Source organism: Myotis brandtii, unplaced genomic scaffold (assembly GCF_000412655.1).
Source record: "Myotis brandtii unplaced genomic scaffold, ASM41265v1 scaffold389, whole genome shotgun sequence".
NCBI classification, from domain to species: Eukaryota; Metazoa; Chordata; class Mammalia; order Chiroptera; family Vespertilionidae; genus Myotis; species Myotis brandtii.
Window position 1 is genome coordinate 1,574,549 of NW_005364914.1, and position 14,268 is coordinate 1,588,816.

Below are 14,268 nucleotides of genomic sequence, written 5' to 3' on the forward strand. Positions count from 1 at the left end.
TCATGTCTGTAAACCTTATCTGTTCACAGTCATCCTTCTTATTTGCCACTTTTCAATACACCTTTTACCTTCCCTTTATACTCTTCTATATCCCTGAGTCAAAACTGTAGATGAGTGATGGTTGCCAGAGGGGAAAGGATAGGGGGATGAGCAAAAAAGAAGTGGAATAAGAAGAACAAATTATAAAATAAATAAGTCACAGGAATATAACGTAAAGCATAGGGAATATAGTCAATAATATTGTAATAACTTTGCATGGTGCCAGATCATTATTGCACTTAATCATGTGATAAATTTGTTAGGTATATAGATGTTAAATAATTATGTTGTATAGTTAATGTACAATATTATATTACTATATAATATTGTACATTAACTGTACTCTAATTTTTTTAAAGATAAAGAACAAAAATTTTAAAAAGTCATGTTGTCATAAATCCCTGATTTCATAATCTAAATAAAGATTATTGTTTCCCTTGGGAAAAAATGTTGATGTGATGAGTATGACTTGATTTGATTTAATACACTAGGATTAAGCAACTTTTATTCTCTTATTTTAATACATTTTGTTATAGCTTTCTAAAGATGAATTGATAATCTAATTCCTTGGCACCTTTGTACATCAGCTCAACTCATCTTATTATGGGATGAGATGACATTAATAATAAATATTTTGAGTGATTCCAACTTGTCTATAAAACCCTTAATTCTGAGCTGTAATTTTGGATTTTAACATTCTGTTTTTCTCATTAGCAGCTTTATTTCTTAAAGACTGCACAGACATTAACAACTCATAAATCCTAGTGTGAAAGTGAGGGAACTATATAGGCATCAGGAATCTTTAAAGATTTGACATTTCTTGATTTATTTTTATCTATTATATGTTTTATTTCATCAGGATCAAAATTCTACCCAGTTTATTAAAACATTAATTAAAAGTAACTAAATATCTTAATAAATTTACAAACATCAAGGAAAAAATGAGCTGTGTTCAGTCCTATAGACTTACCTTAAATGACTGAGCAATAGATTTAAGCATTAGATTTCATTCTGTGTTAGTCATGTAGCAAATCAGTCAATCAAATATTTATTAAAGATTCGTCAACATGTCAGCATAGGGCCAAGTACTCTGGAGTCATAAGACAGGACCCCTATCTACAGTCAATTACAGCTCAGTGAATTTTAGACATAAGTTGATTAAGTGCCCAAGTGAGTGGTAAAGAAAATGGGCAACGAGGAGCTCACTGAGTGGTTTAGACCAGTTGTGATTGCATTTTTCTGACCAGGTCCTATTTTTAGATGAAACAAGAAGATCGATTCACCCTCATCTTTTACCTTAACCATTTCCAAATTTCTGTGTAAGAGAACTAGTAGATGAATGTAATGAAAAGTCAGTTTACAAGTAATTTTAGCACGAGGTGGTGTATACAGATCTGTTTCTGCAATATAGGTATGAAAGGAGGCACTTGATCACATGCCTACACGCCTAATTATTGGAAAGCTGTAGTGAAAGTTTTGCTGGTTCAAATATTTATCACTAGTTGCTGTATGGTTAATCAATAACCAATCAAATTGCTAATGAAAAAGCTAAACCAACAGTAATTTAGCATCAAGAACTAAAAAAAAAAAGTAATTGAAATCCACAGCCACCTCAAGACAACTGATGATATAATGTTAACAAAATCTCCTTCACACAATTTGCAGGAATTTTGAACATCTGTCTGCGTGTGCATGCCTCGTAAGAGTTTTTTTGTATGCGGCTGGAATACTACCTGGTACATTGTAGGCACTTAATAAATGAAGGAATAAATATTGAACGTTGCCTAGATTTATGTGGACATCAGATTTCTTAGTATTATACTAATTTTTAAAATGTATTTATTGTTGACAGTATTACAGATGTCTCCCATTTCCCTCCCTTTGTACTCCTCCACCCAGTCCCCTGTCCCACCCTAGGCCTTCTCCACACTACTGTCTGTGTCCATGGGCTATGCATATTTGCATATACGTTCTTTGGCTATTCTCTTCCCATCCTCTCCTCCCCCTCCACTCTGAGAGATGTCAGTCCATTCCATGCATCCATGCCTCTGGACCTATTTTGTTTGTCAGTTTATTTTGTTCACATATAAGTGAGATCATGTGATATTTGTCTTTCTCTTAATGAACCCATTTTAGTTTATGGGTGACACATTTTTGTAGGCTTTAATAACTCCCTTACTGAATTGGTTAAACATAAAAGTTTGTTTAACTTTTGCCCCAGCTGGTTTGGCTCACTGGATGGAGCGTCGGCCTGCGGACTGAAGGGTCCCAGGTTCGATTCCGGTCAAGGGCATGTACCTTGGTTGCAGGCACATCCCCATTGCGGGGTGTGCAGGAGGCAGCTGATCGATGCTTCTCTCTCATCGATGTTTCTAACTCTCTATCCCTCTCCCTTCCTCTCTGTAAAAAATCAATAAAATATATTTTTTTAAAAAGTTTGTTTAACTTTTTTGCATAATTTTTCAATGAAGGACAAATAAACAACATATCAATTTGAGATCTGTCTGGAGGGTCCTTCATGCTGAAAAAAAGGGTCACCATCCACCCTTTAGGAATCATTGGTTAATCACAAAAAGAATTGCAGAGTGAGACAGTGGGTAAATGTCATCATGGCAAATAATAGTTTATAGTTGCATAAATATTGAGCTAAACTTAAATCAAAGGAGACGACCAGGACATTCAGAAAGGAGGGGAAGATTTTGCAGATGGAGCATATTCATTTAGTTAAGGAGAATTCTTTCTTAACCAGTTAAAGTGGGTCTTAGAACAATAAAACTGGCTTTGAGCTACTGAATGGAATTACATTTCTAATGGTATGTCACAGGTTCTAAAAACCTTGGCTCACCAAACAATAGAACCTTTCATCCATAGAATGAAAAATGATGTTCTTGCCTAGATCTTGGAAAATTAAATTTCAGTTAACTCCCTTACCACCAAGCTACAGGAGTTGGTCTGGGCTGATAGGAATATCACTCTGCCATAAGTTACTTTTCACTTTAGACCAGGAAACTTTTTCTAGTCACTCTCAACTATAAAATTGTAGGTAGATGTATTCATCTAATGTATGGAGCCTGATATTCAGATTTGGTTTGCACAGTGGCCCTGCCTGGCCTTGATACTTTTACAAAAATATCCCAGGTGGGTGATGCTAGTGTGCAGCCAGGATTGAGAGTACCACTGGTCTCCGAGTGGTTTCTGTTTTGCTTGGCATCACCAAACTTCTGGATCCTAAGCCAGTCACTAAATTTGGTTCATCATTTCAAGTACTGATAAAATGTCATATATCATGAAATTTAGAGCTATCTCTCTCATACTTTAATATGCATTCACTGGTATATATTTGAATTTAGACCTCCAAATCAAAATTATGGAAAAGTTTCTTGCTGTCTTCAGGCCCAATCCTTTTCTAAATCAATACTGCTTCTGGGGAAAGCAAACCTATCTATTAATGATCACCTTGCAAATGAGAAGTTACATAATAGTATTTTTCTCTTAGGCTAGGTTCTTTTTTAAAAAAAAATCTTTGGCCGAAACCGGTTTGGCTCAGTGGATAGAGCATCGGCCTGCGGACTGAAAGGTCCCAGGTTCGATTCCGGTCAAGGGCATGTACCTGGGTTGCGGGCACATCCCCAGTGGGAGATGTGCAGGAGGCAGCTGATCGATGTTTCTCTCTCATCGATGTTTCTAACTCTATCGCTCTCTCCTCTCTGTAAAAAATCAATAAAATATATATATTTTAAAAAAAATCTTTGTTGCTGAAAGTATTACATATGTCCCCTTTTTTTTGCCCATTGATCCCTTCTAGCCTGCCCCTGCCCCCTGCCCCAGGCCTTTGCACACTATTGTCTGTGTCCATGGGTTATGCATACAAGCTTGAACATTTTTGTTTTATTTTTTAAATCTTTATTGTTGAAAGTATTACATATGTCCCCTTCCCCCCCCCTCCCTTGACCTCTTCTAGCCTGCCCCTGCCTCCCGCCTCAGGCCTTCACCACCCTATTGTCTAAGTCCACAGGTTATGCATATATGCATTCAAGTTCTTTGGTTGATCTCTTTTCACTCACCCACCCTCCCTGCCTTTCCTCTGAGATTCAACAGTCTATTCCATGCTTCTATGTCTCTGGATCTATTTTGTTCATCAGTTTACTTTCTTTAAGTTGACCTCCCTACCTGTGCCAAGCTTGGGAAATGTCAGTCTGTTCTACCAGGCAGACATTAAGGAACGACAACTTGGCAGTAACATTCATATTAATCACATAATGCAAACTAGAGTCCACCCAGATGGGCAGCCAGGGTGGTGATAGATGAGGAAGTCAGGTCAGATGAAGGACAGTAAGAAACTGGAAATGTTCAGCCTTAAGAAGATGAGACTTAGCAGTATAATCACTATTTTCCACTTTCAGGAAACACTTGTAGAAGAGAGCATACTTTTGTATGCATGCATATAAGCATATCCAATGGACATAAGACACTGGGGGGTAGGGGAGGCCAGGGGATTGTCAAGGGCGGGGAAAAAAAGGACACATATGTAATACCCTTTGTAATACTTTAAGCAATAAAAAAATTAAAAAACCTACAGGGGATCTAGCCCGCAACCTGGGCATGTGACTTGACCAAGAATTGAACTGTGAACTCCTGGTTTATAGGTCAACGCTCAACCACTGACCCACACTGGCTGGGTGAGGATATACATTTTTCTTTTACTGCTGTAGATAACAGAACAGAGATGCAAGGATGAAAGTTGAAGGAAGCTAAATGAAAGATGAATATTAAGAAGAACCTTCTGGTGTCTGTCCATATGTGGAATGGGCTGCCTCCAATCTAGTGAGCAGAACAAGGGGTGGGTCTCGAGTGGATGCTGGGGGAGCACAGATTAAACAAGTTGTACAAAGGGGTCCTAGATAAAAGGAGGATTTTCAATAAATTACCTTCTATCTCAAAGCTTCTATATTTCTAAAAATTATTGATGGGAAATGTTTTATACAAAATTAAAATTCCCATTTAGCTTTGCGATTGGCTTGACATAGTCTGCCAAATCTACCCCCGGAATTTTGAACATGCCAATTTAATGAAGACCACTTCAGCCACTTGAATTTTTTTCTTTCTTTTTTAAATACTTGGATGATTTTCTTTTACTTCAGGTTTTTCTTCCTGTATGTCAGGTTGTAGACCTACTCACCTGCCTCACAGCCCAGGTTAATTAGCGCCAGGTCTCCCCACCGGCACTTTGTTTATAACTGGCAGCTGTTCTCATCGGGCTAGGACTTGATAATGCGCTGATTCCCTTGTCACACCAGTAGTTCAGTATTTTATGTCACCTGTAATTACAGTCATATATTTATTGAGAGGTGAAGAAATGATGACTTCTAACACACTCTATGTAAAATGAGTAAGATTTTTGAGGCGACTATATGCCAGAAGAAAAATAATTTGCATTTTCCTCCACACATCAACAAAAGTTCTCAGCTGGCATTTTGTAAGTGAAGGTTTTTAGTGAAAGAAGCTGTATTTCTTTTCGTTGCCAGGGGGAGCACACGATGACAGAAATAAATCTCGTCCCGTTGTGATAACATGTGTTCGTCCTGGAGGGCCTGCTGACAGGTAAGCTCCATCTTTCTGTGTCACTATCCAAACAGATTAATAAAGCTTAGGGACTTTGGCAGAGACGTTGATGGGTTATAAATTTCATAGCATAAGATAGATAGTAACTAAATATGTGAGAATGTGAAAAGTGAATTAGTTTAGGCTGTGGAATCAAAAGAAAGGCTTGACTCTAGATGCCACACGTACTGCCCTGTCTTTGGCAAGTGAGTCAACAGTTCTGAGCTCAGTTTCCTCCTTTGTGAAAGGGAGAGAACAGCTAGCTTTCAAGGTTTTCCGTTTTATCAACAACTGTTGCTTTGGGTGCATTGCAAGGGACTGGCCGTGCTGTGGCTCTGGGATAAAAGGCAGCTGGTACCTTGAAGGCAGGCACTTGAGGGGCATCAGCTCCTATTGCTAATCTCCTGATCTGGAAAGACAGGTGGTGGTGGTCTGCGCCTTACTATTAGCAACATCCTTATCATTATTATTAGTCCCTCTGTTGATGATGAGGTATGTCAGAGGGAAGTAATTTTTAATAAAATGAAGTATTGTTGGTCTCTAGTGCTTTCTTTTCCTGGTTAATTTGACTACCTGAAGGATAGCTCCTTCAGCTTTCATCTCATAAACCTTGGGGGGATCCCAAGTAAAATCACAACTTAGGTATCTCAGGAGATACTTATCTTTGTATTCATTTCCACAGCAAAAGGGGAGCCCATAATAGTGGGGGAACATAACTCCTGCCATTACATATTGTGGAAAGAAAGGTGGGAGAAAAGTGCACTGGTGACCCCTGACCCCACTATGTTTCAGACCAGGAAAATTGTTTAAAACCTTTCCTTAAGCAATAGAAATGGTGATAGTAATCAGTGCTACTCATTGAGCACTTACCATGTGCCAGAAACTGTGCGAAGTGCTTGGCAGACATTACCTTATTTTATGCTCACAACCACCCATGAAATGAAGTATTTGTATCTACAGTTATAGACGACAAAACTGAGGCCCATCATGGTTACTGACTTCTCAACTAGTACATCGAAGAGCTGAGCTAGTGTGGGTTTATTTTCCTTCAATGCTCATACTGTGAGCTCATATATTTTGAAAAAGTTAATATTTAATATAAAATAAGAGGATATGAAGACACTGGTTTTTCACTTGTGCTAAAATATATTTGTTTCCAGAGAATAATACAAAGTCAGATTTTCCAGGGAAATGTTGCCTTTTTCCTGTGGGGAAGCATGAGACTTGATTGGAAAGTTTGTAAGGAGGACATTCTGAGAAAAGGGAAGTGTGTGGAAGGCCGCCTGCCCTGTTTATCGGAATTCCGACTTAGAGGAGACTTGGGGAGTGTCGAAGGCGGCGCCCCTGATTATTCCTTGACCTTTCCAAACAAGTCTGTGCACATGCAGACACCCTGGTGTTTACTGGAACCCTTATGCTTAATCCCTGGATGCCCTTGCCTAGAGGACAATGTAAACACATGTGTCCTCCCAAGATTACTCACCCTATTGATTGTATCTAAAGATAAAAACTGCAATAAAAGCCTGATGAGACAGGCACGGGCTGTCTAGTTACTTTAGCCAGACAGTCCCTTAGCCCTCTCTTTCACAGCAAATGTTGTGTTGGAGTAATCCATTCATCAATCGCTCAGGGTCTGCAGGTCAGCGCCGGCATTTTCCCTTCTCATGCTTTTTCGTTTCTTGATTACTACCATTTAGAGATGGAGTCAACAGAAACATCAGAAGCAAGCTAGTTTGTGAGCAACAAATTACCAAATTAATGTAGGACTAAAGGAAATCTAAGAATTTAAGATAAACATTTAAAGTCAAAACAGAGCATTATATAGCTGAGAGATAGTTAAGAGGTTGTTTTTATTCTTCCCAAATCCTAGACTCGTGCCCCCCCGCCCCCAATTTGCTTTTCTCATCGCTGTGACCATCCCTGAGGCAGGATGGTTATGATCTGGAAGCCGTGCCCTAGTGGTGTCACTAGGTCCTGAGGGATCTCTCCCAGTGCCCTGAGTGTCTGTGGTCCCAGCAGGGAGAATGGTATTTGCCTGACTTTTCCAGTGAATGTGAAACTGAATCAATTTAACGATCGCCAAATGGCCTTATAAATCAGTAGGAAATTTTATAGACTAGGGAAATTTTTCACCAGCATTCCTGTCCTGCTTGGGTTCACTGGTAATAAATTGAATGGAACTAGCAGGCTTTTATGCTCACCTGGCTTTGGGAAAATAGGTGAATGCTGTTTCCTGGACTCTAATAAATCATCTTCAGACATGTGGGCAAAAATCCAGGAGAGAGAAATGTGCCTTCATTACTCTTGTACCCCAAGAGTTAACTGCGGGTGACTTAGTTACTTGCTAATGTGTAGTTATTCTCTTATTACTGATTTTCATATTGCAGCAATTTTCTGTTCGGGGCTACCTCTTTACTCTCCTACTGTCACAGTTGAGGCTTAAAAGGAAATGCAAATGGAGTGGATGGTAGAGTGTGTATGAAAGAACCATGTTGGCTAAGTGACTATTAATGCTAAGTAAGCCCCGTCGTGCTAAATTGCTAGAGACTGTTCCTCTGTTCTCCCTTCAGAGAGGGCACCATTAAACCTGGCGACAGGCTGCTCAGTGTGGATGGAATTCGACTCCTGGGAACCACGCATGCTGAAGCCATGAGCATTCTCAAACAGTGTGGACAAGAAGCAACGCTGCTGATAGAATATGACGTCTCAGTAATGGGTATGTCCCAGTCCTTCGGTTGTGATCCCTAAGCTGTAGTACACGTCATCATCCATCCCCGATAAACTACTTTGTAAAGAGAATGATCTGCTATGTCCTCCTGGCGCAGACAGAATTTCATCAGTACCATAGCATAACTCTGTTTGGGTTCAGGAAGAGGTGAGTGGTTCCTTTCAGCAATTTAGAGTTCTTGTGTCAATAGACTCTATAAGGAGGTCTCATTCTGTCAGCGTGTTTCACCTAGCAATCAGCATTTATATGGGGATTACCCTTTGGCGGGAAAGTAGTTTTGCCTTCCAAAGCACAGAAATAGCATTGTTAACTCAGGGGATATTTTTTTCTTTTACTCCAGAGTAAAAGTTCCCAGTAGGGGATTCCTTTCTTTTTTTGTAATGTCACAATATGAAGCCAGATAATCAGAATTAATGGAAATTGCCATTTCATCATCAGACTTAGGGACAAAGAAAGGAAATGGACATGTGATGTCATTGATTAAAATCAGAAGTTGAGTGCCCTATTCTTTCTTTCAATAGTGATTCCAATAGAAAGTAACTTTATTTCTACCCTCATAACTGTAATATAACTGGGAAGATAGTCTCATGTGGCTTTTAAATGTTAAGAGAGGGCCAAAGATTTGTGTCATGTTGGCTAAGGCAGAAAACTTATGAGAGAGTCAATTGAAACCCCGAAATTGAAGCTTAAATCGTATTGTAAGTACTTCTTACAATTATCAGACTTGATTATGTGACCTGACTTTACCTATGAGTTTATGCACAGAAAAAGAAACATATTCTATAACTTCGAACTCCTCTATTTCCCACTCTGTATGATTCATGTAGAACAGTGTTGCTTGAAAGTATTCTTAATCTGCCTCCTAGCATGAAATGTCTTAGGTCTGAGGTTCCCTAAGGGCTTAAGCTGTGGTTCTCAACCTTCTGGCCCTTTAAATACAGTTCCTCATGTTGTGACCCAACCATAAAATTATTTTCGTTGCTACTTCATAACTGTAATGTTGCTACCGTTATGAATCATAATGTAAATATCTGATATGCAGGATGGTCTTAGGCGACCCCTGTGAAAGGGTCGTTCGACCGCCAAAGGGGTCGCGACCCACAGGTTGAGAACCGCTGGCTTTAAGTGTGAGACCTAAGAAGTTCTTAGCAGGATAAATAGGATGATATGCCCTAAATATGAAGGAACTTTTCTCCCTTCGTTTATTCTTCCTTTATCTTGTCTTCCCTCCCTCTTTCGCTTTTTCTTTTGTTATATGGTTTTTAAATTAGATTTTTAGTTAGATGATTTGGCTTCTGTTCTCAATTCTACTGATTTCTGGCTGTAATTTAGACTATGTTACTTATTTCCCCATGCCTTAGTTACCTCATTTGTCAAATAGGGACTAGTAATGCCTATTTTAAAAGGTAGTTGTGCAAACAAAAATAAATTATACAAGTAAATATATTTTAAACGTTGATACAATACATTGTTAACATTAGAAATTGAAGCAGATGTTTGGCATATTTAACTCATTAGTTCAGTCTAAAAGTATTTATTGAGCTTAGTGGGAAGTACGAGGAATACAGAATAACAAACCGGTCCTGTCATTATGAAGCTCACGAGTGTTGGGGGAACAGATAGTAAACTGTAATTTACCAAACAAGCAATCATAAAATGTGATCATTACCTACCGTGAAGGGCATAAATGGGGAATAAGGGCAGACACAGGTGAGGGTTGGCAGGTTCCAATAATAGGGTAGTCATTGAAGAGGTGACAGGTAAGCTAAAACCTGAAGGCTTAGAAAGAACCAGATCCCAAACTGAAGATAACAATAGCCTGTTAAGGCCTGCAGTCTACCTCCCCAATGGGGGTGAGCAGCACTTCGAAGATTCCTCCCTGTCTCATTATTGCCAGTTGGGAGGGGATGAGGTGACTCACCTGTCTGCCTTCTCCCCAACCCACACTCACATGCTTAATGATGCTTGACAGTTTTCACACTCCAGAGTTCTCAGATATCCCCCTAATATAGGGGAAAGTAGGCCATCAGGAAGGAAACACATTAAAATGTCCTCTAAGTTGCTAGATATAAGACTAATATACAAAACATTTCTCTGTAGCAACCAAAAACAGAAAGTTAAATTTTTGTGTGTTTTTTTTTTTTAATCCTCACCCAAGGATATTTTTTTTGTTGCTTTTTAGAGAGTGAAAAGTAGGGAGGAAGGGAGGAGAGAGAGAGACAAACATCAATGTAAGAGAGACACATCAACCAGTTGCCTCCCTCATGTTCCCTGACCAGAGCTGGGTATCATACCTGAAACCCAAGTACAGCCCTTGACAGGGAATTGAACCCATGATCCTTCAGTCTGTGGGCTAATGCTCTAATCACACAGCAAAACCACCAGGGCAGAAAGTTAAATTTTAAGATACCATTGATAACAAAAATAAAATAATACGGTTCCTATAAGAAATAAATATAACAAAGGGTATATGAGTCTATTAAGATGTATAAAGATTACAGAAATAAATGAAGACCTATATAGTAAATCCTTAATATATGGGTTAATTTGGGTGAGGGGGTGTCTGTTAAACCTGAAAGTTTGTTACACAATAAAGTAGATTTTCCAAATATGTGTTTAAAAATTGACAAATTAGTTAGTTTATCTGTTTTTACTTAGGGAGATATGTTTGTGTAATGAAAATTAAGTATGTATGAAAAGTTTAATTTCACAGAAAAATTTTCTATATGTATTACAGTAATTTAAATTTATACTGAATAGCTCCAGTAAATGCGTGCATTCACCAGTCACCGCCAATAAACAGATGCACACAGCTGGGGCACGTAGGAACATCAGCCTGCACACATTAAAACTGCTGCAGAAAGTCACCCCAGGGACAAAAAACAATTACCATTCTCGATGTAGTGTGATCATATGTCAATCATTGCTGAACATTGTTTACCAGCAAGAACTCTTGGATTTAAACATGTACAGTTGTAGACATGTAATATTTATTTATGTCAGCGAAATTACTACAGTTTTTTTCCAACATTTGCTAAAATTTGTCAAAAATAATGGTGAATTAATAACAAAAAAAAGTTAATTTAATTATGAGCAAATCTTGGTTTAAAGGATTTTAAAATTAGCAAGGTGTTCATTTTTCCATATGACATAAGGACCAGAAATTTTATACATTAAATCTAAAGTCTGCTGTATTGAAGTCTGCAAAATCAAGGGTTTTGTATCATATTCTTAGATGAGAAATATTAATATCTGAAAGATGTCACTTCTCCCAAATGTATTAATAAATTAATTCTATTTCAAGTCTCAGAAGGATCTTCAGGTCAGGGGACCTTAATAAGTTCTTTCTAAAATGTGCATGGTGTAAGAAAGATGGGAGGAACGAACAGCAATATACTTTGGAACAATGCGAAAGCAGAGAAACTTGTTCTAAGCAATGTCAAAACTTATTCTAAAATTGTGCCATTAAATGTATATAATATTAATGTGGGGTTAAGAGACCAACAGAAGAAAATGGGATGACTAGAAGGCCACTGCAAATATAGAAACAGAGGTATGGTCTTACATCAGTGGGCAAAGATTGAACTAGTCAGCAAATGATGCTGGGTCAATTAGCCTCATGGGAAAAAGTCAATTAAATTCCTACTTCATTTCACATCCAAAAATAAATGTTGTATTTATGTAACCATTTCCCAACAGACTGGTATTATAAATAACTGGAATGAATATCCTTTTACCCAAATTTTTGTCTGTATTTCTGATTTCATTAAGTCAGACTATATTTATTTTTAAAATAGCTGATACATAATTTTAAATTGTCCTCCAGAAAGATTACACTGCAAGGTGGAGGCAAAGTAGGTTTACAGTTGTTTGAATGGAAAATAATAGAATAATTAATAAATAATAATGCAAGAATAAACTCTGTGTTTCACATACTCACCACTGTAAACCCACATTTGCCCTGCCCTGTATTTTATATTACTACCAGCAGTATTTTAAATGTACCGCTCCCACTAGAGCTTGGCAACATTGACTGTTATTATGTTTAATCATTCTGATGTTAAGTAAAAGTTGCATTTACATTTTAATTTACCTTTTTAAAAACTTATAGTGCAAGTGAGTATTTTTTCGTATGAACACTAGCCATTTTCATTTGCTGTTTTCTGCTTGTGTTCTTTATTCATTTTCTGTTGGAAGTACCCTCACTTGTTTTTTTTTTTAATTGGTTTGTATAAACTGTTTATATGTTAAGGACATTAGTTTTTTTGTAAAAACTTTTCTCAGTAGCTTATTTCCAATATATTTTATTTTGACATATTGAAGTTTATTTTCTTTTGGTTTTGGTTTTTCTTTTTATTGTTGGATCTAGGATTTTGCTTAGGATTTAAATAATATTTTTCTAAATAGTTACCAATATACCTGGATCAGTTAAAAAAGAATCTATCACATACCCACTGATTTGTGATTTTTTAAAATCGTACATTAACTTTTTAAACATACTAGTCTAGCTCTGGGCTAGTTGTTCTTCTCTCTGTATCCAGTTCCACACCAGAATTCAGAATAGGACTTTTGAATTAAAGTCTTAGCATAAGGGTTCTAATTACCATAAAAGGACACTGATTTATTTTTTGAAAAATTATTTACCTACTACATTTGTTGCAATATTCTAAGCTTTGTTAACTTTATATAGCAAATGACCAAACTTTTTTTTATTTCTTTTTAGTTCCTTTTTCTCTCTTTTATTTTTTTTACCACTCTTATGCTCACTCTTTCTCGCTCAACTTTTTCCTTTCTTACTCTGAACCTCACTCTCTATCTCCATTCCTTTCCTTCTTCCCTTTTCAGCCACGCCATTCTTTATAATATTCTGCTCTCAGCTTCTCACTTGTCAATATTCTTCTGTATTCTAATTGTCTTACTTGAGGTTTTTCCAGTATTTCCCTGTAGTCATATTCCTTTTTCTCTTCCTTGCTTCTTTCCCATTCCTGTTTTCCTAATTTAGGTTAAGACAGGGCTATAGATAAGGTCCAATAATTGAGAATGACAATTTGAGGAAAGGGAAGTAAAAGTGGTGCCTTAGAAAATTGTAATATAGGATACTTTCAGTTAGAATTATTGTTCATCAAATATTAACTAACCTTTCCTTTTAAACTAACCTTTCCTGTTATAACAACAACAACAAAAAACACATTTTCTTTTTATTTGCTTTTTTTCTTTTTTTGCAACTTTTGGATATTTTTTCTCAAATGGAGTAAAATGAGCTCTTTATACAACACAGCCTGCTTGTTACTCTGAGAGGCTCAATTATCTCTTTCAAGCTTTTGGGGAGTCAAATTTCCATTAAAAATAGTTTACTACTCTTGTTTTCTCAAGCGAGAAAAATTTTAACAATTGAATAATTAATGTAACTTTTTTATTTTATTTTGCCTAACTTTGAATGAGATATTTAAATGGGAAATAAGAATGATATTTTTCTTATTCAGCACATTGGGATAGTAAAATCCTCAATAATTAAACATTTAAAATAAAACTATTAATCCTTAAAGGAAACCAGGAGATATTTAGAGTACAAAAGAATTAAATTTATCAAAGAATGTTTAAAACTTAAAGTTTATAGGCTTCTATTCAGGCAAGTTTTTGTCACTCTAGGATAAAGCTAAATAGATGTGTCTTCAATTGAGAAAATGAGGAACAATAAATAGCTCAGTCGTGTACCAATCGCAGAAACCTAATGTAGAGTAGCTTAAGGAGGGAACTGATTAGCTTTCAGAAGTGGGGAGCCCAAGGTGTCTCCTGGCTTGACACACAAGTTCAATTCTGTCACAGTCATTCTGTCTCTCAGGTCTTCTTTCCTGGTTTTAAAAAGTTGGGATTAGTTTTCAACATCTAAAAACAAGGGC

General features: G+C 37.1%; 1 protein-coding gene across 1 annotated transcript in view; it reads left to right on the forward strand.

Annotated features, from left to right (window-relative positions):
- GRIP1 (glutamate receptor interacting protein 1) overlaps positions 1-14,268 on the forward strand; it is a 406,109-nt gene that overhangs the window by 269,960 nt on the left and 121,881 nt on the right. The window contains exons 6-7 of the mRNA XM_005872692.2: positions 5,565-5,640; positions 8,211-8,356. Coding sequence (XP_005872754.1) covers positions 5,565-5,640; positions 8,211-8,356 — 222 coding nt within the window. The remainder of the gene's footprint in view (positions 1-5,564; positions 5,641-8,210; positions 8,357-14,268) is intronic.